Source organism: Perognathus longimembris, chromosome 1 (genome assembly GCF_023159225.1).
Source record: "Perognathus longimembris pacificus isolate PPM17 chromosome 1, ASM2315922v1, whole genome shotgun sequence".
Taxonomy (NCBI): Eukaryota; Metazoa; Chordata; class Mammalia; order Rodentia; family Heteromyidae; genus Perognathus; species Perognathus longimembris.
This window is the reverse complement of record NC_063161.1, coordinates 80,751,376-80,777,806: the sequence shown is the minus strand read 5'-3', so window position 1 is coordinate 80,777,806 and position 26,431 is coordinate 80,751,376. Positions and strand designations below refer to the sequence as shown.

The 26,431-nt window shown below is 46.5% G+C and overlaps 1 protein-coding gene across 4 annotated transcripts in view; it reads right to left on the bottom strand.

Annotated features, from left to right (window-relative positions):
- The window catches only part of Dapk1 (death associated protein kinase 1), a 186,133-nt gene that overhangs the window by 15,506 nt on the left and 144,196 nt on the right, over positions 1-26,431 (bottom strand). For all 4 annotated transcript variants that reach the window (XM_048330803.1, XM_048330827.1, XM_048330820.1 and 1 more), the window contains exons 17-21: positions 25,656-25,853; positions 20,844-20,942; positions 14,296-14,373; positions 5,314-5,536; positions 595-783 (exon numbers count right to left, since the gene is read on the bottom strand). In XM_048330803.1, coding sequence (XP_048186760.1) covers positions 595-783; positions 5,314-5,536; positions 14,296-14,373; positions 20,844-20,942; positions 25,656-25,853 — 787 coding nt within the window. The remainder of the gene's footprint in view (positions 1-594; positions 784-5,313; positions 5,537-14,295; positions 14,374-20,843; positions 20,943-25,655; positions 25,854-26,431) is intronic.

Sequence of the window (26,431 nt, the reverse complement as noted above, 5' to 3'; positions counted from 1 at the left end):
GAAAAGGAAGTACCTATGTGCACACACACCATTAGCTATGACTCTAGATATAGCTAAAGACAATCTTTCATAAGCTGGGTGCTTGTAACTCATGCCTGTAATCCTAGTCAGGAGGCTGAGATGTGGAGGATCATTGTTTGAGGTCAGCCCAAGCAGACAAGTCTGCATGACTCCGTGTCTTCAAAGTAACTTGCAAAAAGCTAGGCTGGAGACATGGCTCAAGGGATGTAGCACCAGCCTAACACGTATAAGGCGCAGAGTTTAAACTCTGGTATAAGCACAATATTTTTTCCTCAAACTCAGTCCAACAAATTTAGTAGTAGGTGTGTTTTATAAGACTTCCATCTAAATGGGCATTCAGTTCTAACTGTGAAAGGTATTCTTTTATTCACCAGCCAGGTAGTGAACAGCTACTGTGGGCTCAGTGCTTTGCTAGGTGCAGAGGAAACCCCACCATTTAGATTTGCTTTTCAGGAGTATTAGCCAGTGTTCATTTCTGCGACCCTATCAGGGCCAGTTCATATGGGATTTCCTTTAGATGTGGGATCTACTTTCTGGGACAAGCTGCTTCCCTCTAGGGCAGGTGGCACATACCATTCAAATAGGCATTCTGGATGTCAATGGCCTTGGTGGATTGATCATCCGCTGAACAATGCAGGTGATGGGATGGAGCCACGAACACCTCCAGCATCCCCTTAGTGAGGCCAGGCTCAAACATCATACTGCGGCTCCTCACGCTCACATTCTCGCAGCCAGGGTACAGGTTGTTGATGCTCACAGAGACTGTAGGCCAGAAAAGAGGGGTGTGAGGCCTCAGAAAGGGTAATGTGCACTTGTTTTCCCCTCCTCCCAGCTCCACCATGCATTTTCCTTCTTGGGATGTAAAAGTCTACATCCCAGAATTTTCTCTCTTGCTCTCTGCCCCCAGATGTTGACCTTCTAGACTGCATTTTGGAAGCTGGCTTGCCAGTTGGGTTTAGTCTAGAGTCAGCAGAGGGGACAAGGTAAGGGAGTTTCTTCCTTTCTCATTTGCTGCTGCTTCTCTTATACTTTCTGTGATTCTCTATGACCCTAGCTTCTGCCCACAGCTCAGCATTCTCTGACACCCAAAATTCTGCATTCTTCCAGGCCTGGGATATTAATGGCTTCCCTCCTGGCTAGTGTGACACCTCTATTGCCCTGCCTTTTCCTCATGACCATCCTTTCATTCAAGTTTCATGGAGGTGTCTACCAGGCCCCCAAGGAACACTGATGTACACCAATGGGGTACAGGAAGCTCTTGTCTTTAGGCTGACTATGACGGGATTTAGACAGTTATAAGATATGGTATTAAATTCACTGACCCTCACCATGAGAATCCCTTGAAAGCCTTTGAGTTGCTCTGGCAGCAAGTCCCAGCTTGTGGCGGGAAGTCTCTCAGTAAGGGCTAACCTCCCTCCTAGTAAGGAGAAACACAGAGAGACTTCCACCACCTGCTTTTCTGTGTTTCTTTATTTTTTTTATTTTATTTTTATTTTTTGGCCAGTCCTGGGGCTTGGACTCAGGGCCTGAGCACTGTCCCTGGCTTCTTCTTGCTCAAGGCTAGCACTCTGCCACTTGAGCCACAGTGCCACTTCTGGCCATTTTCTGTATATGTGGTGCTGGGGAATCGAACCCAGGGCCTCATGTATACGAACTCTTGCCACTAGGCCATATCCCTAGCCCTCTGTGTTTCTTTTTAACTGTGGTGGTGGTACTGGTTTTCCACTGATAGGAAGGATATTAACTGCTTTGTTTTCAAACCAATGTATTTCAGTAAGTGGTGCTAGCGGCTCAAGCCCGATCTCGGGCCAAAGCCTGAGGGCAGGAAAAGCTCTGAGAACCTTATCTTCAAAACCAGCAAAAGGCCAGACATGGAGGTGGGGCTGAAGTGGCAGAGTACCAGTCTTGAGAGAAAAAGCTCAGAGACAGTGCTCAGGCCAAGTTGAAACCCAAGTACCCACACATTGAAAAACAGAAAAGACAGTAAACTGGAACTAATAATGGTGGCAGTGTGTGTGTGTGTGTGTGTGTGTGTGTGTGTGTGTGTGTATGAGTGTGCATTCTGGAGTGTGGAGATGTCTGGAATGTGGAGGTGTCTAGATCCCCTGCATAGAGGAATAGGCCCCAGCATCTTGCACTTCCCACAACTTAGCAGTCAGCCCCACATGTTGTGGGCAGAAGCCTCTCATCTGCTTCAGGGCCATGACTCAGGGTGTGATCTGTGACCAGTTCTATGAGAGTAGGGACTGAATGAAGGCACTGGGGAGGGGTTCGGTGAGTCAACCTTCACCACATGGTACAAATGGCTCATGCTAGTGACAGACATTGTAAGTGGCCAGAGAAATGATCATCTCACCTGGAAAGATAAGATAGAAATCCCATGTGGTGGGACCAAGAATAAGGACTCAATACGAAACTAATGGGAAGATCCATGGAGTGAGCCAGGAAAGGAAAGGCCAAGGCAGGTTGTGTACAAGGAAATGGGAAGGGTAGCAAAGGGGAAGGACTAAAAGCATAAAATGTGGCTGACAGGAATGTGAGAAGAAAAAGTGACACACCCAGACATGGCTGACGTCTCAGCATGTTTTTCTGTAGATCAATCTTCTGTGTCTCAACAGAGCTTTGGGAATGTATCTGTCTATCCCTGTGACCTGTACCTGTGTCTGGGAGGACCGTGTGTCAGGAGAGGACATGGGAGGAAAGCTCTTCCATGAAGAAGAAAGTAGGTGATATGGTAAGTGGCCGTCATCTTGTTGATGTTTTTTATGAGGAATGAAAGGTTTGTATATAGCAGGTTTCAAATAATAGCGTATTAAGAAATATTACAAATGGTGACATTGAAAACATTTTTGTGCGTTTTGCTCACTACTGCTCCCAGTGGTAACAAGTCGAAGTCTCTGAGGAAGAGCCCACTTTGGTGATAGAATCATATGACTGAGATGCATTTCTCTAGTGAGGACTCATGGAGGCCTCATCCGACAGATCCACAACTGAGCCATCAGGACCCTCAGTGAGCCTTGAAGAGGAGTGACATGCCCTATCTCCTGGCTGCGAGCTCAGCCTTTGCTTCCAGCATCTTCAGGAATATAGCAGTGCCAAAGGGCCAAAAGTGCAACATCAAGCAATCTCGTTATCTGAGGTAAAGACGTGCATCTGGGGGGTGAGGTGGGGTCCTGACATAAGAAGGACCAAGGTCTGACCATTCCAGGAGAGATTGCAAGGATCCCAAGCTCTGCCTGGGGGACAGCAAAGCACAGCCAGGCAGTGGCAGCACGAGGTGGCATGGCTGCTGCATATAGAAGCCGCTGAAGGCACACACGCAGGCGTGGCTTCTCCAGGGGCATAGAAACCAACAGCGCCTTCTGTTCCTCAGTAAGCGCAGCCCACTGCTAGACTCTGAGCTTCCCAAGGCCTCATTTATGGGTCAGGCTTGGCTACTCTGACATGCCATTTTCTGTTGTTGAGTCAGTTGTAAGGGCCAGGGTGTGAACATGGACTTCCCAGGGCAGAGCTGACGGGATTTCTGTGTTCAGTCCCCCCACCCCTGCACCACCAGCTGTGCATCTTTTCGTATCTCTTAATGTGAAGCCACCTACACCCCATTAGGGTGTGCTTGAACGCCTAAGACAGGAGGAAGATATTTCCAGGCTTGTGGGCACCACTCTGGCTTCTGCACAGGCTGCAGACAGGGGCTGGATTTAATTGCAGGATTCCAGGATGGATGGTGAAGATCTCTTCCTGCCCACTCTCTGGAGCAGCCAAGCTACTTGGGTGTCGAGCAGTGAAGGCTGCTCTGGTTGTTGCATCCTTCTGCACTTGCCCAGGTCTTCCCAGAAGACTCCCAGCATTGACCAAATGCAGTTAGATCCAATTTACCTCTCCAATTGACCAGGATCACCTTACCCAGGGGTCCTGCCCTTCAAATCCTTCCTGCTCCAAGTGGGCTGTCCTTTCTCCACTGGCTTGAAATATCACTGGCCACAGGGCAGACTGTCACACATGGGTAGGAGGTCTGCTTTTGTGTTCACTCCTGTTCTAATGGACGCTTGGGCTGTGGAGGGATACAGTTGGGAGGTACAGTGCGCCACCTTGTCATATGTGAGGCCAGACAGGAAGACGAATCCAGTGAGGCCGATGCTTCCCAGTTTCCAAAAGAAGCCAAATACTGAGTTTTCCAGGTGGCATCTCTTGATTTCAATACTGGAAATTATTTCTGTTTTCTTTATCCCTTTCTTAATTCTACACAATCCACAGCACCCTGTTAGGACAGGCCCATCTCATGCAGGAAGACACATCACACTTCTCTGGGCCTTGGATTCATTTGCTCTGTAAAAGGTTTATGATGTGACCTCCCAGAATTGTAATTATTAAATGAGATGATCCAGATTCAGGACTGGAATCCAGCTTCGCATGTGTTGTACCAGGCCCAGGAGACCTTGGCTTCTACAAAAAGTATCCACTTATACTCTGGAATTGCGTCTCTGAGGAGTACTCAGCTCGCAAGCTAGGGATCTTTGGCGGGTTTCCTTCCCTTTCTCTTATTCCTTCTCCTGACTTACACATCCCCACGTGGTCTGTCTGGGACTGCACTTTTCCCAAGCAGAGGGAAAGCACATGGGAGGATCTCTTCCTTCAGATCCCACTGGAGGCAAAGCTCCTGTCCTTTCCAATAACAGGATGCCAGAAAGACAGGAAACTAGAGCTTCATGGATTCAATCAAGAAGCGCCTTTATCTTCCTAACCATGCTATTGGAAAAGCCAGGATCTTGCTGCCTGGGTGGGGTGAGGAAGAAATAGGGTTCAGCAGCAGAAGACAGCTCTGAGGGCTGGGTGATCCAGAAGACAGGTGGGGTAGCACCCCCTACCAGATCTGCCATGGGTCTGCTAAGAGCAAATCATGTTTGTCCTAGAACCTAAGACCCAAATCTCCCCAAGCACCCCTGGAGCTCACGATTACACACGTCAGGACAGCACTAATGGAAGCCTACTTCAGAGACAGGATATGGAAAATGGACCCGAGGGAAGAGGAATGAGGCTGCTGCATCTGAGGAGTGGAGGTTGCCTGTGACTCTGATTTCACTCAAGATGTTTCCCTCCAGGGCTGGGACAGTTGGCCACTGGTGGACAAGAAGAGGATGGGCCCAAGGTCGACAGCCACCAAGGCCACCAGGGCTGTGAGATCCAGTCATCCCCAGGCCAATGACCCAAACAAAGCAATCTCCCTAGATGCTGACCAGAGGCTATGGAAGTCAAGGGCTCCTGGAGACACAGAGGCCACCCGGAGGCTCCTACCTGTGGGTTTAGCAGCCAGGGGGGATGGGGGGAACCGGGTAGAGTTGGTGGAGGAGAGCCTGGGCCGGCGCCTTCGGAAAAAGCTCCTGAGCAGCCCACACTTGAGAGACTCCACCAGCGTGGTTTTCCCAGACCCCGAGTGGCCAAACAGCTTGAGCTTGATTCTTGGCTGGAGATTCTGCGTGGGTCGGAGCTGCTGGATGAAGAGTCCTCTGTGTGTGTCCTGGTCGCATAAGAATAAGAGCTTGTTACTCACAGGATGCCCAGGGAACTATACATGATGACTCTTCAGGTTCCTAGCTATAATTTTTACTGATCTTACACATGCTCCCCCCCATCTCCACTGATGGGTGTTTGTGAGAGTGTGTGCCTATACTGGGGTTTGAACTCAGGGCCCAGGTCCTGCACCTTATCTTTTCTGTGCAAAGCTGGCACTCTACCACTTGAGCCCCAGCTCCAATTTCAGCCCATTGGTAGAAATAATCTCCATTTGTCTGCCTGGGCTGTCTTAGAAGCATGGTCCTCAGACCTCAGCATCCTGAGTAGCTAAGGCTTTCAAGCATGAGCCACCAGCACCCAGGCCCAATTGAAAATTTTGAAAATTGTAGTTAAGTAGAATACAAAAGTCATTAATGAAATGTGTGATTCAGAGGCTCTGTACAACCCCCCCATCTTATTCTATCAAAAGTCCCATCCCATAGGAAAGACTCTTATCTCCAACTAATCACCAAAAAGCTGGAAGTGGAGTTGTGACTCAAGTGGTAGAGTACGAGCTGTGAGCAAAAAAGCTTGCAGACAGTGCCCAGGCGCCGAGTTCAAGATCCAGAACTAAGGGGGAAAAGAAAAGCTCACAGAAAGAGAAAAAGGTCCCTCTTGCCTAGGGTAGCACTAATAAATGGCACATCTCATTTTAGCTCTTCTTTTGGGTTTTGTTTCATGGGCAGAGTCACTCGCTGGCTGATCTTAGTTTGAACACAATCTCCTACATCCTCAGGGATCCGGCTAGGGCTTCAATTCATTCCCAGAGAATCGGTCATAAGCTCAAACACTTTTTCCTAAATAGTGATGGTAATAATAAACAAGATTTAAAAACTATCCAATACAGTGTTTTCAATGTGGCTTTTATTCTGTCCTCAATTCTGAATGCTCAGGCATTCAAATACACACACTCTTCCTTTCCAAGTAGGGCCTGGGTGATAGCCCACAGGAAAAGAATTTCATGCCCCCAACTTCCTGCCTTCATTTCCAGGGACCTTTCACATCTCCCTGGTGCAGACCTTGCTCTCTTCCACCAGGAGATAGCAGACAGGGCTGCGAGGACCCACTGTTATTCTCCATGGCTTTGGAAACATACGTACGTTGGAAAACAGCCCTCTCAATCAAAATGGACAGAGCTCACGGCAAGCTTGAAAGACATGAAAAGGAAGACTGTCCTCAGGTCTTCTCCATTCTAATGAAATCTAACCTTGTCCTGCAGGAAGACCCCACATTTCTTACAGAGAACCTGGAAGAATGAATATTCCTGATGCCTCTCAAATTTCAAGAGAAGGGTACATTTTTTACTTTGTGCCACTAGAGGGCACAGCAGGAAAGAATTGCTGCACGCAGTGTTGTCTCCCTAAGAAGGCAGCTTTCATTAAATCAGTATAACCTGTGTTCTACAAAGCAGAGGAAGGACTCAAAGATAGTTCTAGAAGGTAATTAAGAATGCTAATTCTGGGGCTGGGGATATAGCCTAGTGGCAAGAGTGCCTGCCTCGGATACACGAGGCCCTAGGTTCGATTCCCCAGCACCACATACACAGAAAACGGCCAGAATCGGCGCTGTGGCTCAAGTGGCAGAGTGCTAGCCTTGAGCGGGAAGAAGCCAGGGACAGTGCTCAGGCCCTGAGTCCAAGGCCCAGGACTGGCCAAAAAAAAAAAAAAAAAAAAAAAAAAAAAAAAAAAGAATGCTAATTCTGGCTGGGTGCTGGTAGCTCATGCCCATAATCCTAGCTCCTCAGAAGGCTGAGATGTGAGGATTGCAGTTCAAAGCCAGCCCGGCAAGAAAGTTCCTGAGACTTTTATCTCCAATTAACCACCAGAAAACTGGAAGTGGCACTGTGGCTCCGGTGGTAGAGTGCTAGCCTTGAGCTTAAGAGCTCAGAGACAGCACCCAGACCCAGAGTTCAAGCCCCACGACTGACAAAACAGAGGAATAAATAAAAGAATGCTAATTCTCTGCTGAAAATGGACTATACAACTTTTGAATAGGGATGGGAGGGAAAAACTGGGAGAGAGGAGGGGTTGACAGTGTCCAAAAAAGAAATGCAGTCTTTATCTGACCGGTGTAACTGTAGCCCCTCTGTACTGTATCTTTATAATAATGATAACTTTCTTTAAAGAACGCTAATTTTTGGACAGGTGCATGTCCACCTATGATTGACACATACCTAAGCAGCAAGGCCATGATGAGACAGAGATTTGGCTACTTAAATCGCCAGCTTGGCATTCACTGGCTGAGTAGGGGGGAAGACGTCCACCCAACAGCCTGGGAGAAATAGAGGGCTGTGGTCCTGGTGCTGCTGCCTCTAGCGTGGCTCCTGCTTTGTGATGTTCTCTGGTGTGTGTGTATGTGTGTGTATGTGTGTGTGTGTGTGTCTGCTGGGTCTGTGGGAGAGGCTGGAGCACACATGAGACCTCGGGCATGCAGGGGCTGAGCCGGCCTTCCCCAGGGCAGATTGATACCAATTGGGAAGGAAACACAAGCAGTTCCCAATGGTGACTTGTTCAGAATTTTGAACTAGAACCTTCTAGGTGGTCATGGAGGTGGCTTGTGTGACAGGTTTTGTCTACCTGTTCCTGAGCTAGGATTGTCAGAATCTATCTGTTTTCTTCCTAAGGCTCATGAAGTAATAGAGCCTGAGCCTAGCACTAGGCTGTCTCTCAAGGCCACATACCCTCCTTCTGCCAGGGCTCTGCTCCTCTTTCCTTACCCTAACCCTAAACAGTGAGAGACTAGCTACAGAGAACTTCTCACCCTACGGGGAAATCTCCCATTCGCATGTTTCACAAGCCTGGACCAATCCAACCCCTCCCTCTGTGAACTGAACCCACTTCTCTGACCACATCATGCACAGCTTCCTCCACCATGCTCAAGCTCTGGCCCTGGCTCTCCTTCGTTTGTTCCCTTGGACAAGCTCAACTCTCCTGCCTCAGGCTCTTTGCATTTGCAAAATCTTCCTCAGTCCTTTCACTTCTCGCCTTTCAGATGCTGGTTTCTGTGCCACTTTAGTCCGGGCTCTAGATGTGCCCCACTCCATCACTGCATCATACCATCCTGGGTTAGTGCTGGACACAAACACCAGGGGGCAGCAAAGCTTTCTGCAAAGGGAAAGGACGGTCCTCGCTTGGCAGCTCAGCTCAGCTCAGCCTAGCATGGAAACCAGCTGGAGGCAAGAGCAGATGAAGGGGCCTGGGTGTGGTCCAGTAAGTTTTAGTCAGAAAAGCAGGTGATGGGCTGCCTTTGGCTTCTAGATCATTGCTAGCCAAGCCTTGGTCTGCCCTACGATGTCTGGCACTTTTCCTACTTGTCCACACTGCAAGCAGTGTCAGAACACGTCTAGGATATCTGCTAAATGTGTGCAATGAATGTCTGGAGAGTTCAGGGACTCTCTGAACTTCTAGTTTCCTTTCTTCTAACCCCTTTTTCTTGAAAATCTAGCTTTTACTTTTTCATCGGTAAAGATGAATAAGCCTGTGCAGGCTGACAGGGAGACCCAATCTGAGGATCCAGAGAAGAGCACTGAGAGGCGATGTGACCTCCGTGGGTACCGTGGTGGCTGCAGGATGCAATGAGACTCGGCAGCAAGGGGTGGGCAGCTCCTAATTATGCAAATATGTTCTAGTCCTGGTGAATTTTTAATTCTGGGAGACTTCCACCACTGCCTTGTTTTCCAAAATTATTGGGTACCTCCCCACTGTCCTGGCTTAAGGCTCAGGAGAAGAAAACTACTTGTTTTCCGCTTATAGAAAATCTGATGATGGGCTGGGAATGTGGCTTAGCAGAAGAGTGCTCGCCTAGCATGCACGAAGCCCTGTGTTCGATTCCTCACCGTCAAATAAACAGAAAAGGCTGGAAGTGGCGCTGTGGCTCAAGTGGTAGAGTGCTAGCCTTGAGCAAAAGAAGCTCAGGGACAGCACCCAGGCCCTGAGTTCAAGCCCCAGATCTGGCAAAAAGAAAGAAAATCTGATGATTCATACAAAATAAAATAAGCCAATTCTACAGACCTCTGGAATGATTACTTTAACATCAAGTAAGAATGGAGCCTGGTGCTGGTGGCTCATGCCTATCATCTCAGCTACGCAAGAGGCTGAGATCTGAGAACCAAGGTTTGAAGCCAGCCTAAAAAGAAAAATCCGTGACTCTCTTATCTTCAATTAACCAGCAAAAAGCCAGAAGTGGAGGTGTGGCTCAAGTGGTAGCATATCAGCTTTGAGTGGAAAAGCCAAGTAAGAGCATAAGGCCTTGAGTTCGAGCTGGAGTACAGGCACACAAATAAAATAACTAAATGTGCAAATGGCACTGGCAAGGACACATAGAAAAATGGATGCCACCACAAACCCTAAACACAACCCTCTCCCCACTAGTCCGGAAAGGAATCCTTTGTTCTAGGTCAAAGGGAGTTGAGTTTGGCTAGGTGACAACATAGTTCTGGGCAGGTTTTGGAGGGCTGGCCAGGGTTTTGTTTCTTGGCAGGAATTGAACAGGATGAAGCAGAAAGGTGAACCACCTTCCTGTTAGGAGGTGGCAATTACTCACCACAGTGTATGTCTGGGGGCTTCCAGAGACCCCTGACTCATGATTTGTTAGTAAGTTAGCTCCATGGGAAAGGGGAAACCTAGTTCTTATGGTTTGATGACTCCTGTAGTGCGAGTGCTTGACTGTGACTGACTACAAGACCCCCATGTTGTGTCAAATGATCAGAAGTTCCAGCAGCCTCCCTGCTGCCCCAGGATCTTCCTTCCTGCAAACCTGCCCTTGCCCATTGCCCTGTTCAGTCCCACACTGCCCAGAGGAGCCCGTGTGGACCCCCTGAATGCAAAGCTGTGAGGGCTCTTGTCACTTTGTCTTTAAGGGTCATTAAAGACTTGTGACCAAAACAGCCTCTCCTGCTCTCTTTTGTCCTCCATTAATGAAGGTTTACCAGATGGCTTTGGTTCTCTTTCCAGAAACTACATCTTCATGGCTGCCCCCACAGAAGTTCAACAGTACCTCCCTGGGTGATTTTAAGCAATGAGATGTGAAAACACGGGAGATGCTCTGTTGCTCACAGACCCTGGTGGACACCAGAGGGGAAAGGGACATGGCAGGCCTCGCTGGCTCCTCTAGATATGGAGCTCTCCCATGAGTACTCTAGATCCACTCAGGCTGGCTTTCATGGGGGAGGAAATCTGTAGAGTTGTTTGCAGTTTACACAAGGAAGCAGGGGAAGGGAGGCTATGACATTAGTATCCTTTGGAGTTGAGAAACCAGAACAGCCACAAAGATGGGACACCCCGCCTACCACAACACCAGCAGCACCCTGGTGAGAGACATGGGGGGGTGGGGGGGGAAAGAGGGTACAGGAGGAGAAATAACACTGACAAAAAATGATACTAAATGCTCTTAATTATAATTAGCTTCTTCCCTTCCTAAACCCTCATTCTACTCAGCTTATGATCAAATTATAATCACAGGTCACCCAAATCATGATTACAAACAAATCAATTTGATTGGCTTTCTGTAGGGAACATCTGCTTGTGCAGTAATCTCTGGTCATCCTTGCTCATTAGTCTTCAAGGAGGCTGCTGTGACAGGCCTGTCACTTCCAAGGCCACATTCCAGGATCAGGCGGACCGAAGTAGCAACTAGTTATATATTTGGGAACTTATTTTCACAAAGATCAAAACCAACAACAACAGAAAACTAGAACAAGGCTAGAATATGATTAGAAAAGCTTCAAAGACTCTTGCTCCTCTTCTGACTCACCAGGAAGTGGAAGTTTAGAGTCATTGGAAAGGGACAAAGGCAACAGATTGAGCTGGTACATAACGTACTTTGTGTGTTTCCAGTCTGAGCAAGTGAGTTAGGCTGGGGATATTCTAGACTTACAAAGCTCCAGAGCAGGGGCTGGGGATATAGCCTAGTGGCAAGAGTGCCTGCCTCGGATACACGAGGCCCTAGGTTCGATTCCCCAGCACCACATATACAGAAAAAACGGCCAGAAGCGGCGCTGTGGCTCACGTGGCAGAGTGCTAGCCTTGAGCGGGAAGAAGCCAGGGACAGTGCTCAGGCCCTGAGTCCAAGGCCCAGGACTGGCCAAAAAAAAAAAAAAAAAAAACCAAAACAAAGCTCCAGAGCAAAGAGGAGACTGGGTCTCTCAGGATCCTGGGAGATTGGACCCATCTAGTGAATGCCTGAAGCAGCTCACTGCATCCAAAGCACAAGGGGTGCAAATGAGCGAGCCAGGGCTTCTGCTTCTCAGGCAGGAAGGTCTGGGCAATTCTTTATCTCTGATTAACCACTGAAAAGTCAGAAATGGAGCTATGCTGTAAATGGTAGAGCAAAAAAGCTTGGAGACAGCACCCAATACTTGGACGAAATAAATAATAAATAAAAATAAATGACCCCGATCGATCAATATCTTCCATCTTTGATTTTGTGACAACTGTAAAACATCACACCTCCAGCAGATGTCAAAGAGAAGACCCCATCCTTCCTTCTGCAGTGTTCAACAATGGAACAGAAACTCAGAAAGGCTACCAAGAGCCTATTTTAGACATCTCCACAACAAGCCAATTGAAGCTTCTTTTTATTTACAGAAACTTTGCTTTGTGGAAGTTTTGACATAATCATTACAAGAAATTTGGAAGAACAGAGTAATGCTAAAAGAAAAAAAGATAACCACTGTTCCTTTGCATGCTTTTTTTTTTTTTTTTTGCTAGTCCTGAGCACTGTCCCTGGCTTTCCTTGTGCTCAAAGCTCTACCACTTGAGCCACAGCACCACTTCGCCTTTTTCTGTTTATGTGGTGCTGTGGGTCAAATCCAAGGCTTCATGCTTGCTAGGCAAGCACTATACCGCTAAGCCACATTCCCCAGCCTATATGCTTTTATTTTTTTAATGCATACAAACATGCTTCTTTTTGTGCATCTTGAGCATGCTCTCATTCATGATCAAGACCTCAGGGCCTTGAGCTCTTGCTTGGCTTCTACATTGAACGCTGGCACTCTATCACTTGAGCCACACCTCCATGGACTACTTTTTACTAGTTCATTAGAGATAAAAGTCTCTTGGACTTATCTGTCCAAGCTAGGTTCAAATCCTCAGATCTTAGCCTCCTGAATAACTAGGATTACAGGTGTGAGCCACTGGTGCCTGGCTTTTTGTATGCCTTTTCAACACAGCAGGGATGATCATGTGAACACATATTATCCTTAGCTTTGAAGCCCAAGGATACTACTCTTAGTGTATTAAACTCTTGTGACTAAAAGCTCCTCAATAATATTTTTAAGGGCTATACCACATGTGATGCTGCACGCCTCTAATTCCAGCCTTTAGGAGGCTGATGTAAGAGGATTATGAGTATGACGCCAGCCAAGGCTACACATCTTTAAAATAATCTTTTAAAAAATCTATCTAAGGGTCTGGGAATGTAGCAGTAGAGTGCTTGCTGACATGCACAAAGCCCTGGGTTTGACTCCTCAGCACCACATAAACAGAAAATGCCAGAAGTGGTGCGAGAGTTAGAGTGTTAGCCCTGAGCAAAAAGAAGCCAAGGACAGTGCTCAGGCTCTGAGTTCAAGCCCAGGCCTGGCAAAAAAAGAAAAAAATCAATTTGAAAAACCTATCTTCAAAAAAAGAAAATCAAGCCAAATGACAGTGGCTCATACCTGTAACAGTAGGTACTCAAAAGGTTGAGATCTGAGAATTATAGTTCAAAGCCAGCTCTGGTAGAAAAGTCCATGAGACTTAACTCCAATTACTCACTACAAGTTAGATGTGAAACTGTGGCTCAAGTGGTAGAACCTAGCCTTAAGCAACAAAACTAAGGGACAGCATCCAGGTCCTGAGTTCAACCCCAGGACAGGCAGAAAAATAAATGAATAAATATATAAACATAAATGGTAAATATAAATAAGGTTGGTTAAAAGCCATTCTCATTGTCATCACTGTATGACATGTTACTAGACATTATTAGATATCTAATGGATCTAATTTTTTTTTTTTTGGTCAGTGGTGGGGCTTGAACTCAGGGCCTGGGTGCAGTTTCTGAGTTCTTATGCTCAAAGCTAGTGCTCTACCTGTTTGATCCACTGTGCCATTTCAGTTTTTGGAGGGGTGAATTGGAGATAAAAGTCTCACGGGGACTTTTTCTGCCCAGGATGGCTTTGAACCCTGTTCCTCAGATCTCAGCCTCCTGAGTAGCTAGGATTACAGCTGTGAGCCACCAGCAACTGGCTTACAGTTCTAATTTTTAACACTGAATTTAATAACACTGGTGTTCAATAATAGTGTTTATTAAAGAGTACCTATCTTAAAGGGATGACAATCTCTTGGGGGGGCTGCAGAGGGTACACCAACATTATCATATTTGTCATGGCTTTTGTAAAGTTTAGGGCAATGTTTGCTAAACAGGAGCTTAAATGATACCTTGGAGCTCAAAACATGAGGAAGAAAAGGCCACGTGAGTACCCTCGTTGACCAGGCACAGACAACAGTAGAGGCCAAGTTATTTTTCACGGCCAACTATAGAATGAACCTAAACCGCACACCCCATAAAACTATAGGTTGCTTCCATATCTAAGTCAACTGACATTCAAATCACAGAAGAGGGAGAGATGCTCTTCCCAAAACCTGTGTCCGAAACTTCTTGTTCACTCTCAGAGCCAACAAAGAACACATGGAGTATTTTTACATTAAAAACAAGCAGAGAATTCTAGAGGGAGAAGCACAGCCTCACCTTTCGGAGCCTTGCGAGAAGACCTGCCACGTGCTCATGCTGAGCTGATTTAGCAAGATCCTCTGCTGTCTTCCCATCCTGTGAGAGAAAAACCATTTGTTTCTTTTCTCTGCAAAACACAGCAATGTGTGTTCCATGTACTCACTCACTCCATCAGTCTGAAGCACAAACAATGTAACAGGAGGGCAAAGAGCAGGTCCTGCAGTGTCCCTTGTCTGGGGAGCCTTGTTTTATGTGTGACCCCCAAAAGCAAGAGACTTAGGCACAAAGTACATAGTGGGGTCTTGTGGGAGGTGGTGTGTAAACTTTAATCAGCTCAATTGCTGGCCAGTGACTCCCTGTCCTGAGCCCCGCCCTCTCATCAGGCAGCCAATCAGGAATTCATTAGAGGCTAAGCCCCAGTTAGGTGGGCCCATGTCTTATAATCCTAAACAGACAGCCCTAGGCCTTGCAGGATGCTTTTCTCCTCTAGCAATCACTGTGCATTTCAAAGTCCTATTAGTCCTATTAGTGACTTAAGTATTGCTAGTAAACACCAAAATAAGGACCCAAGAGACCATGGCACTTTGCTGTTTGACTTTAGTGTGTGTGTATGTGTTGGTAGGGGTTTGAACGTAAAGTCTTGAGCTCTCCCTTGGACTTTTTGCTTAAGTCTGGTGCTATATCACTTGAGCCATGCTTCCGGTTCCTGTTGCTTACTTTTTACCTGGTGACTGTACAGGGCTATACTTTCATACTGGGTGAATTCATGTCTGTTGACTTACTATGAGTATGCAATGTGAGGACTGCTGACTGAGAACCTCCTATAATCTGTGCCGGAGCCAGGTCTCAGTGCTCTGAAGGCAGGAACTCTCAGAGTCACTCTAGGAAGCAGGGGCTGTTACTGTGCCCCCAGCACCTGGGGGGGAAGGGGGATGCGATGTGCTGTTGGAGTACCGGAGATCACTAAAACTCAAAGACCAGAGCCATTCCCAAATAAATAGAGGCAATCTTTCTTTTAAAAAATCAACATAAGGAAAAGAAGTTTGGGGGTTTGTCACTGACAGAAGTGATTATTATGTGTTATCTGTGTGAAAGCTTGGGTATGCCTCACACAGATTGTCAGTACCTGGCCTCGTTATTCAATAATGCGTGGTGTGCCATTAGCCAGAGATTTCTTGTTTTGTTTGTGGGTATACATGCACATGTATGGATTTTTTTTTTGTTCATTCCCCCACACCTGATACCTGGGCTTGAACTCAGGGCCTTGCACTACTGCTCAGTTTTCCATTTGAGCCACATCGCTACTTCAGGTTTTTGCTAGTTCATTGAAGTCTATAGGATTTGTCTACTGTGGCTGGCTTTGAACCACATATCTCACATTTAAGCCTCTTGAAGAGCTAGGATTACAGGCATGAGCTACTGGCACCAGGGTCAATCTAGGATTCTTAATCTCATGTCTGTAATCCTAGCTGCTCAGTAGGCTGAGATCTAAGGAGTATGGTTCAAAGACTGCTCAGGAGAGTCTGTGAGATTTACATAATTCCAAATAAGGAAAAAGAGATGGAAGGGGAGCTATTACTCAAGTGGTAGAGCACTAGTTTTGAATGAAAATGCTAAGGGACTACACCCGGGCCCTGAATTCAAGTCTTAGTACAATTGTCACTAGTTGTAGGTGAAGGTTTGTGATCAGCTAGGGACTCTTCACTTAGGGTCTTTGACTTGATTGCAGAATAAAGATTTCTGGACAAATCACAATGATGCTAAGAAAACTTGGTGGAGATTTAATGAGTCAGTAAGCAAGCAGGCAAGCAGACAAACAGACCAGCAGAAAGGAAAGGACACACCCAACAGACTGTGGGTGCTCTCCAGGAGGGAGAGACACACACACAGTTCCTTGGCTATTTGGGGTATTTATATGGTAAAAGCACGGGGTCTGATGGCAAAGTTATGCCAAGATAGGTGCTTTATCTTTGTTCCAATCACTCCTGGTGTTATACTTTCTGAGTTTCTGGATGTCTTGAGAATTCTTTCCAGGTAAGAATGCATCCTGTCATAAAATAGACGCTTATCCTTGAAATAAGGAAGGCTCCTGTTGTCTACATTTTAGATAGAAGGTTGCTTACTTTCGGGGCGGGGGAGGGCAGTTCTCTCAAGAAGGCATATATCCCGCCAAAGAAATGTTAATTCTTGGGGTGAGAAATGCATCTCTCAGGAAGCTATGCATCCTGTTGCTTTTCTTTGGAACATGGATAGCACTTCTGTTTCTACATACCATATTTTTGAGTTGTCTTCACCAGGCCTTCTTTTCCTAAATTTACCCTGCCTCATTTTCCTCTACATTACATTGGTCCATTAATCTTGAGAGAAGCTGATGGAGGAATATCTCCTATATTTGCTGGAATCTCCGAATACCTTTTCCTCCAGGCTGTCTTGCTTCGTTTTTCCCTAAAACGTTGTTACCTTAATCTGAAGGGAAGTAGATAGATGAGCTTTAAGCATAGGTTTCTGAATTCCTGGCAGCCATTTGCCATGCCTCATTTTTCCCTAGTCTATCCTGCTTCACATACTCTCTCTCTCTCTCTCTCTCTCTCTCTCTCTCTCTCTCTCTCTCTCTCTCTCACACACACACACACACACACACACACACTCACAAAGAATTTCTTCTGGGTGAGGCAGTGGTGGGAAGGTGCCATTGAGTCTGACCATTGAGGTAACCAGAGGGGCTACGAAAAATCCTCTTTCTTGACCTGAGTGAAACTAATTCACTATAGTTTACATTTGTTTGTGTGCTTTTAGTTTTAAAAATCACTTTGCTTTATAATAAAAATGTGGAAGGACAAAGCTATGAAAAGGTGACTGGGGTTTCTGCTGAGTCCTGTGGAATGGAAGAGGAGGCAGGTACAGGAGAAGGAAGAGAATAGAAAGAAAGAGGTGCCAGCCCATTTCAAAGGCTTGTTTCAACTTGTCCTGAGAGCAGGAAAAAGGTGGCACTAGAGGGCACTGCTGAGCTGCGTTGGTTGTAGGACGGGAAGATGGGAGGTAATGAAGGCTGTTCAGGGTGGGGTATGGTAGCAGCCCCTCTGCACAGGCCTGAAATGTGGCCCAAGAAAGACTGTGCAGGCAGATGTCAAAAATGTGTTAGAGATCCAAGAACGTGAACGATCTCAAAAACTTCAGAACATTCAGGTTGAAATGACATATGGTGTAGCTCTTTTGCTAACTAGAATACACTACCAACATTCATTTTCTCTGCTTCTTCTCCCTTTTCTATCATGGCTGTTAGGATATTTTCCTTGACACATGGCAGAGGCTTGGTGTGTCTAAATGGACGTTCCAGTCAATGGCTTCCCTTGCGGGAAGGAGGGGCACAGTATGGCGCTGCTGGCTCCAAGGGATTCTCCACACAGTGTCCCCTGGTTCTTGGGCAGAGCCAGTGGTCACCAAGCTCAGGGCTCTTTGCAGGGCCCTGAAGCCTCTCAGCTTCTACAGAACTCCTCGATCCCAGTACTACACTTGCTCTATGTGGTGACCACATAGTGACTCTATTCTGTGTGCTCTCTTATTTTTTAGAAATTTCTGAGGGCATGCCTCTTGTGTTATTTGTTCAGTTCGGTTTTATTTAGCAATACTAGAGTTTGAACTCAGTACCATTTGAGCCAATTTACCCAGCCCTTTATCCTTTTGTTTATTTATTTACTGGTGTTTGAGCTCATGGTCAGGGCTCTGTCTATTTAGCTTTTTTGCTCAAAGCTACTTTTCTACCACTTGCAACAATGCCCCACTTGGTGGTTAACCGGAAACCAGAATCTCTCCAGTTTGTTTTCTGTACTGGCTTTCAACGGCATGTCCCAGATCTCAGCCTCCTGAGTAATTAGAATAACAGGTATGAGTGACAAGTGACCAGCCATGTTAATTTTTAGGTCAGGTCTTATGCATTTTTGCCCAGAGCTGGATTCAGACCATGCTTTTCCTCTCTTTCAGACCATGCTCTTTCCTCTTCATAGCTGGCATAGCTGGGATTAAAGGCATGAACACCACCTTTGGCCATACTCTATCTTACTGCTGTGATTTTCCCAGTTAGTAGTGTGTGCCTGGTGCCTGGAGAGTGAGTAAGTGAGGAGGGCGAGAGAGGCTACAGAAGGTGGGATTGAAGTATGAATACCAGCTCTAACTGGTTCCAGATTGGCATCTTGGTGGATGATGGGGACTTTCTGAAAACTCCTAGAGGTGAAATCCCACCCCCCTCCCAGTTGATAGGCCAGCTGAATTCCTAGAAGCAGGGGCAGAGGCTTGTACAATAGGTTCCAGGACCTGATCTCCCTGTGACCCTCCCCGCTGACCATGACCCTATGTAGGCCCCACCACCTCAGCTGCCATTGCGGCATGCCTCATATCTTCTGACTTTCTTCAGGTTACCATGGCGTCCCTCTTCAGCTCACCATTGGAATTGGTCTGGTTTGTTGAGATTGTTTTTCTGCTCTTTCTTTTCTACTCTCATGGCTCAGCCTCCTAACTGCATTAGATGCACTAGACGCTGCAAGTTTTGGGGGATGTGTGTCCACGCACCGGCTCTGGCTTTCTAGTAAAGACTCTGGATTCCACTTCTCCAAATGTGTCTTCTCTGTCTCTCACGATTGAATTTTCGTATGCTAGGATGAACCTCTCCCGTGACTGGGAAGGGTACAGAGCACAGAGCTGATCTGTGGGTAGCCTCAAGTGCGGTGGTGGATGGCGTCCAAGGAGATAATCATAGTGATGAACAGAAAGAGAGACTCATAAGCTCACAGAGGGAGTCACAACCTATAGTGCTGGATTTGACCAGATCATCTGCTGGCACCTTCATAGATTACTTGCTAATATATTTTATGAGGAAACATCTAAGAATAAATGCATATAATGAATGATCACAGAGGAAGCACACTGTGTGCTATGAGCAGCAGGATGGGGCCTTCCACAGTGAGTGAGGGGAGCAGTGCGTGAGGAGGTCAAATCGCATGCAGAACATCACGTGCAGAACACTGGTAAGCACTGGGCCTGCAGAGCGAGCACAAACTCAGGGCCCAGTGCTGCACAGAGCTGACCACTGCAAAACATGAGCACAGAGAGGGAAGAAACATACTACCGTAGGTCAGCAGCCGTGTCCTCTACGAAGTCCATTGAAAAGATGCTTTGTGACCAAATGACCTCAGTTACAACTACCTCTAAAGAACAGCATGCATTGCTAGAGAAGATGGGTAAATAAATTGGCCTGGCTGTGGTCCAATAACACCTTTAAAACACAAAAAGAGCATGGAACTGAGGGCCATGACTTATGCTAGAATCCTAGCTTCTCAGGAGGCTGAGATTGGAGGATTTCAGGATCCACTTGGAAGCCTGGGTAGGAAAGCCTGTTAAGACTTTTATCTTCAATGAACCACCAAAAAGCCAGAAGTGGAAGTTAGGATCAAATGGTAGAGTGATAGCCTTAACCAAAGCACTAAGGAACAGTGCCCAGGCCATGAGTTGAAGACCCAGTACACATGTACACACACACACACACACACACACACACAAGTATGGACTAGATTCAGCCCTGTGAGCCAGTTTGCTAACCCCTTGATCAAATGATGCTCTACTTTGAGCCTTAGGGCCGCAGTGGAACTTCTTAATGAGTCACTACATGTCACAAAGCTCTGAATCTCAGGACTCTCCCTTCCACACAGGATTGGACAGAGAACGTACTCTTGGATTACCAGCAATATACAAGTAGCAATAACACTGTAACCTTATTGGGCTAGTCAAAGTATAGGTTCTTTGGCACTTCTCCTCCTCCGCTCATTGGCAGAGTTTGCTTGCTTGGCTGGTGCTCTACCACTTGAACCATGCCTCCAGCCTGGCTTTTTCCTGGTCATTTTAGAGATGGAGTCTCCTGTACTTTTCTGCCTATCTGGCTTTAAAACCTTGATCCTCCAGATACCAGGGGCCTGAGTAGCTAGATCTTTTGTTTTTAATTTTTTGGCACTTCTTGGAATGCCAATTGAGAGTTTCTTCTCCTGGGAGTGTCTATCTAGGACTGGCATGGAGAGTGTGAAGTGAGGGAAATTGAATACATCTCACTTCAAATGATTTTGCAGGCTTAGCAACACAGGGCAGCTCTTTATCTCATGATGGCCTGGGTAAGGGGGATCAATTGTACACCTGTGCCCCACCCCAGGAGGGCCCCTTTATCCACTAGCTCTTCCCAGAGTGGAAAGGGCCTCAGTTCCCTGGGGCTGTAGGGGAGTACTTTAGGAAAGCCAAGTTCAGATATCTAATGGAAGCTTCAGCACTGAACAGAAAGGCCAGTGAGAACCAGTGGGAATTTCTGGCAGAGCAGGGCCTGGTGGAACAAGAAGATCAAACATTAACTAGATATGAAATTGGGTTTGTGTGGACAAATGTTCATGTCCCACAGTAGAGGCGGGAAAGTATAATAGCAGCGTGTCTGCTTTAGAATGCAGCTGCCAAGCAATCCCCTCCCCTATGCCCTTGAGGAGGGAGAAGCTTCCAGCAGGTGCTCTCCAGCCAGAAACCCTGCCCAGACTCACCGAGGTCAGTGCCTCCACGTTGGCCCCCATAAGACAGAGGTAGCGAACCACGTCCAGAATCCCATTGTTGGAGGCAAGGTGCAGTGGTGTTCGTCCATACTGGAAAGAGAAAAAACATCAGCATCTTCTCATGGTTGTTGCTGGGAAAACCTTTGGCTTCAGATCTGGGGTGCATATTCCAAGATCCCAGTGCTAGGGGAGGGAACTGGGGGGCACCAACAGGGAAAGAGGTGGGCAGCCAGGCAGAACTTCTGTTATTACTTCACAGTTGAAAGAGCAGCTTCAAGTCAGGAGCTGGTGGCTCACACCTGTAATCCAAGCTACTCAGGAGGCTACAATCCCTGGATCATGGTTCAAAGCCAGCCTGGGCAGGAAAGTTCAATTAACCAGCAAAAGGCCACAAGTAGTTGGGGGCTGGTGGCTCACACCCGCAATCCTAGCCACGCAGAGGCCAAGACCTTTGGATCTCAGTTTGAAGCCAGTGTAGGCAGGAGAGTCTGTGAGGCTCCTACAGTTACCCACCAAAATGCCAGAAGTGGAGCTGTGGCAAATGGTAGAGTGCTAGCCTTGAGCAAAAAAGCTCAGGGACAGCACCCAGGCCCTGTGTTAAGCTTCAGAATTGGCACAACTGTAACTGGTAACTGTAGTGAAATTGGTTGCTGTACTGGAAGAGAGGAGGCCTAGGGCAAGGGCAGGGGGCTCCCAGTGGTCTACTGATATCTGTACTGTAGTTTTATTTAATCATAGCCAGGGAAGAAGGGCCAGAGGACAGCAGTGGTGGGCACTCTAAGGAGGAGAAATTTCAAGATCGTGCACTATGGCTTTCATGTTTAAGCCTGTGGTTCCCCAAACTGTGGCCCAGCATCCCAGGGAAGATCAGTGAATATACAGGGGTGTTACAGGGGCACCTCAGGTGTTTGATGAAACCACTAAGTTTGGATCCCACGTGAATCTGGATGGAGATCAGGCTTTCCTGTTGGACTGTGTTTCTTTTCAGGGGCAACCTGTCTTCGAAGGTCTACTCCAAGAGGTTTGGTGTTGCAAGGATAAGAAGGTAGTGCCTTGAGAAAACCACCTGCCCCGCGCCCAACGTGCATGTGCCAGTTCTGGGGCTTGCACTCAGGCAGGATGCTGTTCCTTAGCTTTTTTCACTGTACTTCTTGCCCTAGCTCCACTTTCAACACTTTGGTGGTTAACTGGAGATAAAGAGTCTCACACATTTTTCTGCAGTCTGGCTTTGAACCTCCATCCTCAGATCTCAGCCTCCTGAGTAGCTAGAATTACAGGTGTGAGCCACCCATGCCTGGGACTTAAAGGGGATGAAAGGCTGTGCTGGCAGAAGTGTCCAGCATGAGCCCAAGGTTGGGAAGTTCTGCATACCCAACAGCCACACGCGTCTGTTAGTAATCGTGGATATGCAAGAATGAAACACATAGTATTAGCAGCCCATTTTTAATTTATGTGCATTGTTTTTCTCAAAGGCTATGGAGTTGTTTGGACTCAACTCCTTCATGAGCAGAGCTGCAAGGTTTTCATTTGCCCTGGGCAAACGTGAATGGTCGCAACACAGAGGGGGCTGTGAACTGATAAGTTTGGGAATCTCTGGTTTGTGCTGTTGATTTGTACATGTCTGGTTTTCTTATGAACTGGACATAGATGCTCACACCAAGTAGCCAAACAATACAGGACAAGAGTCCTCAGCTCTTACTCCACCTCTTTCCACCACCCAGGTTCCCCTGCTCAGCACCTTACCTACTTTCCATTTTGAAGTATTTCCTTTCAAGTTCTTTTGTAAAGCTGTCTCTTATATATAAGACACAAATAATTCATGAGCCAAGATGTGATTGTGCTCTATATTGTTCTGTCCATTGCTTTATTCAAACCACAATGGATTGTATGTAAATCTGTTCTATGCTCCTGAATTCCCATTGCATGGCTGTGTTATAATTCACTTGAGTAGCTTGTCTGCGACAGACATTTAAGAGGGATTCCAGTGCCTTCCTATTTTATTTATTCATTTATTTTTACTGGTACTGAAGCTTGAACTCAGGGCCTAGCAGCTGTCCTTGAGCTTTTTCACAGAAGGCTAGGACTCTACCATTTGAGCCACAGCTCCACTCCCAGCTTTTTGGTGGTGAAATGGAGATAAGTCTCAGGGACTTTTCTCTCCAGGCTGGCTTTAATCCTTGATCTTCAGATCTCAGCCTTATGAGTAGTTAAGATTACAAGAGTGAATACCAGCACCTAGCCAGTTCCTGCTTCTTATAAACAACAGTGCACTGGTGCTATTTTGTTGATTCTCATCTCGCCAGTGATTTAGAAAGTAGACATCAGGCTTTCAAATACCATAAAGTTAATGTGAGGAGAAACAAGGATTTGAAGTTCAAGATGAAGTATGTGGGAAATGAAGGTTATCATTCTAGTTACAGAATGTAAAGTTTTTATAAAAAGGACAAGAATCAGGGAAGAAACAACAAGAGAAAGTAATTGACTCCCTCCTTTCTTTTTCTTTTTCTTTCTTTTCTTTTCTTTTTCTTTGGTGCCAGTACCAGGGCTTGAACTCAAGATCTCGAGCTTTTATTCTGCTTTTCCACTCATGGCTGGTATTGTACCACCTAAGCATGCCTCTAGTTATGAAAGTGATTCTCTTGAAGAACTCCAATTTGGGGTAGCACAGAACTGAAGCTTCTTAACATTATATTCCAGCCTCTTTACCCTCTAAACCCCTCACTTCTTTCAAGCTTACTTTTCTCCTTTTCTTGAAAGAAATGTGGGGTTTAGAGGGAGAAAAGCTGGAATACAAATACCTACTCTGTGTCCCTTCTGTGTATCCTGAAGTCCTCAAGAGACATAACTGCAGTGCTCAGTATGAAATCAGCTGTCTTGATCTCTCTATAGAGCACAACCCTAACCATTTTGTTACATCCCGAGAAGCTCACTGACTCTTCAATGTCCAAACTGATGCTTCTGTGTTGACACAGCCACCTGAGCCCACCCCTGCAGCCATGACAACACGAGATGCTGAGAAAGGACGCACATCTGTCTATCCAAAGCCTGAGGGCAGAGCCTCTCAGTCTGCCCTCCACAAGCTCCTCTCCCCTTGCCTGGCACAGCACTGTGTTAAAAGGACCCATAGTAGCACTGGACAGGCACAAAGCCCTCGTTCCTACACCCAGTTGTGTCCAGGGCATGTTTTCTCTGTCTTGGTGACACTCTGCATTATCTCTGGCTTCAGTGCTATGTTTGCTAACTCAGCCACGTTAAAGAGCCATTGTACTGCTCTTCGTGTGACAAGAAGGCAGCATGAAGAAATGTCACTATCTTCAATGCTCACAAAGATAGTGACAATATCTTGCCATACACCATGAAAGGAGTACTGTTTCCCCTGGGGGAATCTAATCTAAGCAAGAAGAAGACAAGGCAGCGACAAGGCAAGGAAAAGAGTGATGGACGCTTGAGGAACATGGAGACCACCACACCACGGCCATGCCAACAGCCAGATGCTTGGGTAACTGCAGAAAGACAGGTTAGACATTATTTGGTGGAATTTTGTACATATTTCAAATATATGTAGTGACTCCTTTTCAAGAATGGAAAGAAAAGGGAGAGGAGAAGAGAAGGAGGAGGTAGCATTGGGTTGGAGATTGTTTGTCTTCCAAAGGTTCATACACTAAGACTTGATCTATAATGCCATAACAGTTTGAGGTGAAAGCTTTAAGAGTTGGGCCTACTGGGACATGAGTAGGTCATTAGGGTTCTAACCTGGCAAGTGATTAGTGGCTGTCTCTAAGGAGTTGGTAAGTCTTGAAGGACTAGACTGGCTGGATAATAAAGGAATGAACCAAGAGAGCAGCCAGTATCCAATGCCTAAGACTTACACTGTCTTCGGACTCCCATAACATAAAGGTGATCAGTCATTACAATCAGTCATATAATTGCAAAAGGAATCCTTTTTCTGTAGAAATATAGTTTTCCAGCTGTTTTAGTAAGCTCTTTTACTTCAAACAAATAATAATAAAATGCTGCTGTTACTGTGTGCACCATCTCCACTATCAAAGATTAATGCCTGTTGAGCATTGTTAACATAAGGCTACCACAATAGGTGCTTGGTGTTCACCCAGTTACAACGCTAAAAACACATACCTATTCACGTGAAAGTTTGGATGTAGCTGGGTGCTAGTTGCTCACCCATGTAATGCTAGTGATTCAGGAGGCTGAGATCTGAGGATCATGATTTGAAGACAGCTTGCACGGGAAATTCTGAGACTCTTATCTTTCACTCACCAGAAAAAAGCCAGAAGTAGAGCTGTGGCAAAAAACACTACAGCATCAGGGCCCTGAGTTCAAGCCCCAATACTGGCACACACACACACTCACACTCACACACACACACACATACACACACAAACACACACACAAATCTAGACAAGTTTCAGAAGAATGGGGAGGGTGACTCTAGAAGTCAGCACATGAGAAACTTAGGAGTGCATAATCTATTATGTTTATTATTTTACCAGACAACAGCATCCTTTTGGTCTTACTAAACTTATTTGGCACGCAAAAGAAATATCTGGGAACTTCTGATCTTTGGTGGAGAAATCTTGATTAAATCCTAATGTCATTATTTCCTGAAGACTTAGTGCTTCAGGAAATGAAGGTGTACATATTGGGACCATGATCTCATTTCTCTACAGGATCTCACACTGTTTGTGTGAAGAGATGCAAGAAGGCATTTGGTACAAAATCCAGAAGCAGACACAGGTACTGGAGAGACCGAGGTGGGGTGTGTAGGGACCTGTCCTCCATACTTACCTTGTTTGAGATGTCCAAATTGCAGCCTGCCTCACAGAGGGCCACCACAATAGGCACGTTGCCATCTTTGCAGGCCACGTGGAGTGGTGTGTTGCCGTGCCGGTCCTGGAAGTCCACAGAACAGCCATGCCCGAGAAGGGCCTTCATGACTTCCACCTGACAGCGCCTCACCGCCAGATGCAGGGCGATGTGTCCATCCTGAAACACACCCAGCTCCATGAGTGCTTTTCATTTGGGCAGGGGGGCTCCTGCCGCCCCATCTCGATGCCGCCCCCACCTCTATACCTAGGTGAGGCTTCATTGGCAGCAGGATTGCTACTGCAAAGCCTGCTACAGGTTACTAAGTTATCAGCCTGGTGCTGGTGGCTCACGCCTTCAATCCTAACTACTACGAAGGCTGAGATCTGAAGATCGTGGTTCAAAGCCAGACCAGGCAGGAAAGTCCATGAGACTCCTCATCTCCAATTAACTACCAAAAAGTAAGAAGTGGTGCTGTGGCTCATATGGCAGAGCACTAGCCTTGAGCTAGTACTCGACGGTGTGCCCTGGGTTCAAGACCAGCACCATCCTCCGCCAAAGTCATCCCATCTATTTTATAAAGCTTTATCCATTCCATGCTGAATAATCAGCACCTAAGCTCACCAACAGCTTGATTGATCTAGACTGAGGCATTGCACTGAAATAAAAAGAACCTTCCATTTTCTGAGCTTCTGAATCAATAAGACATAAAGGAATGATTGACAACGCAATGGCCTGGTTGACAAAAAGAAACTCTT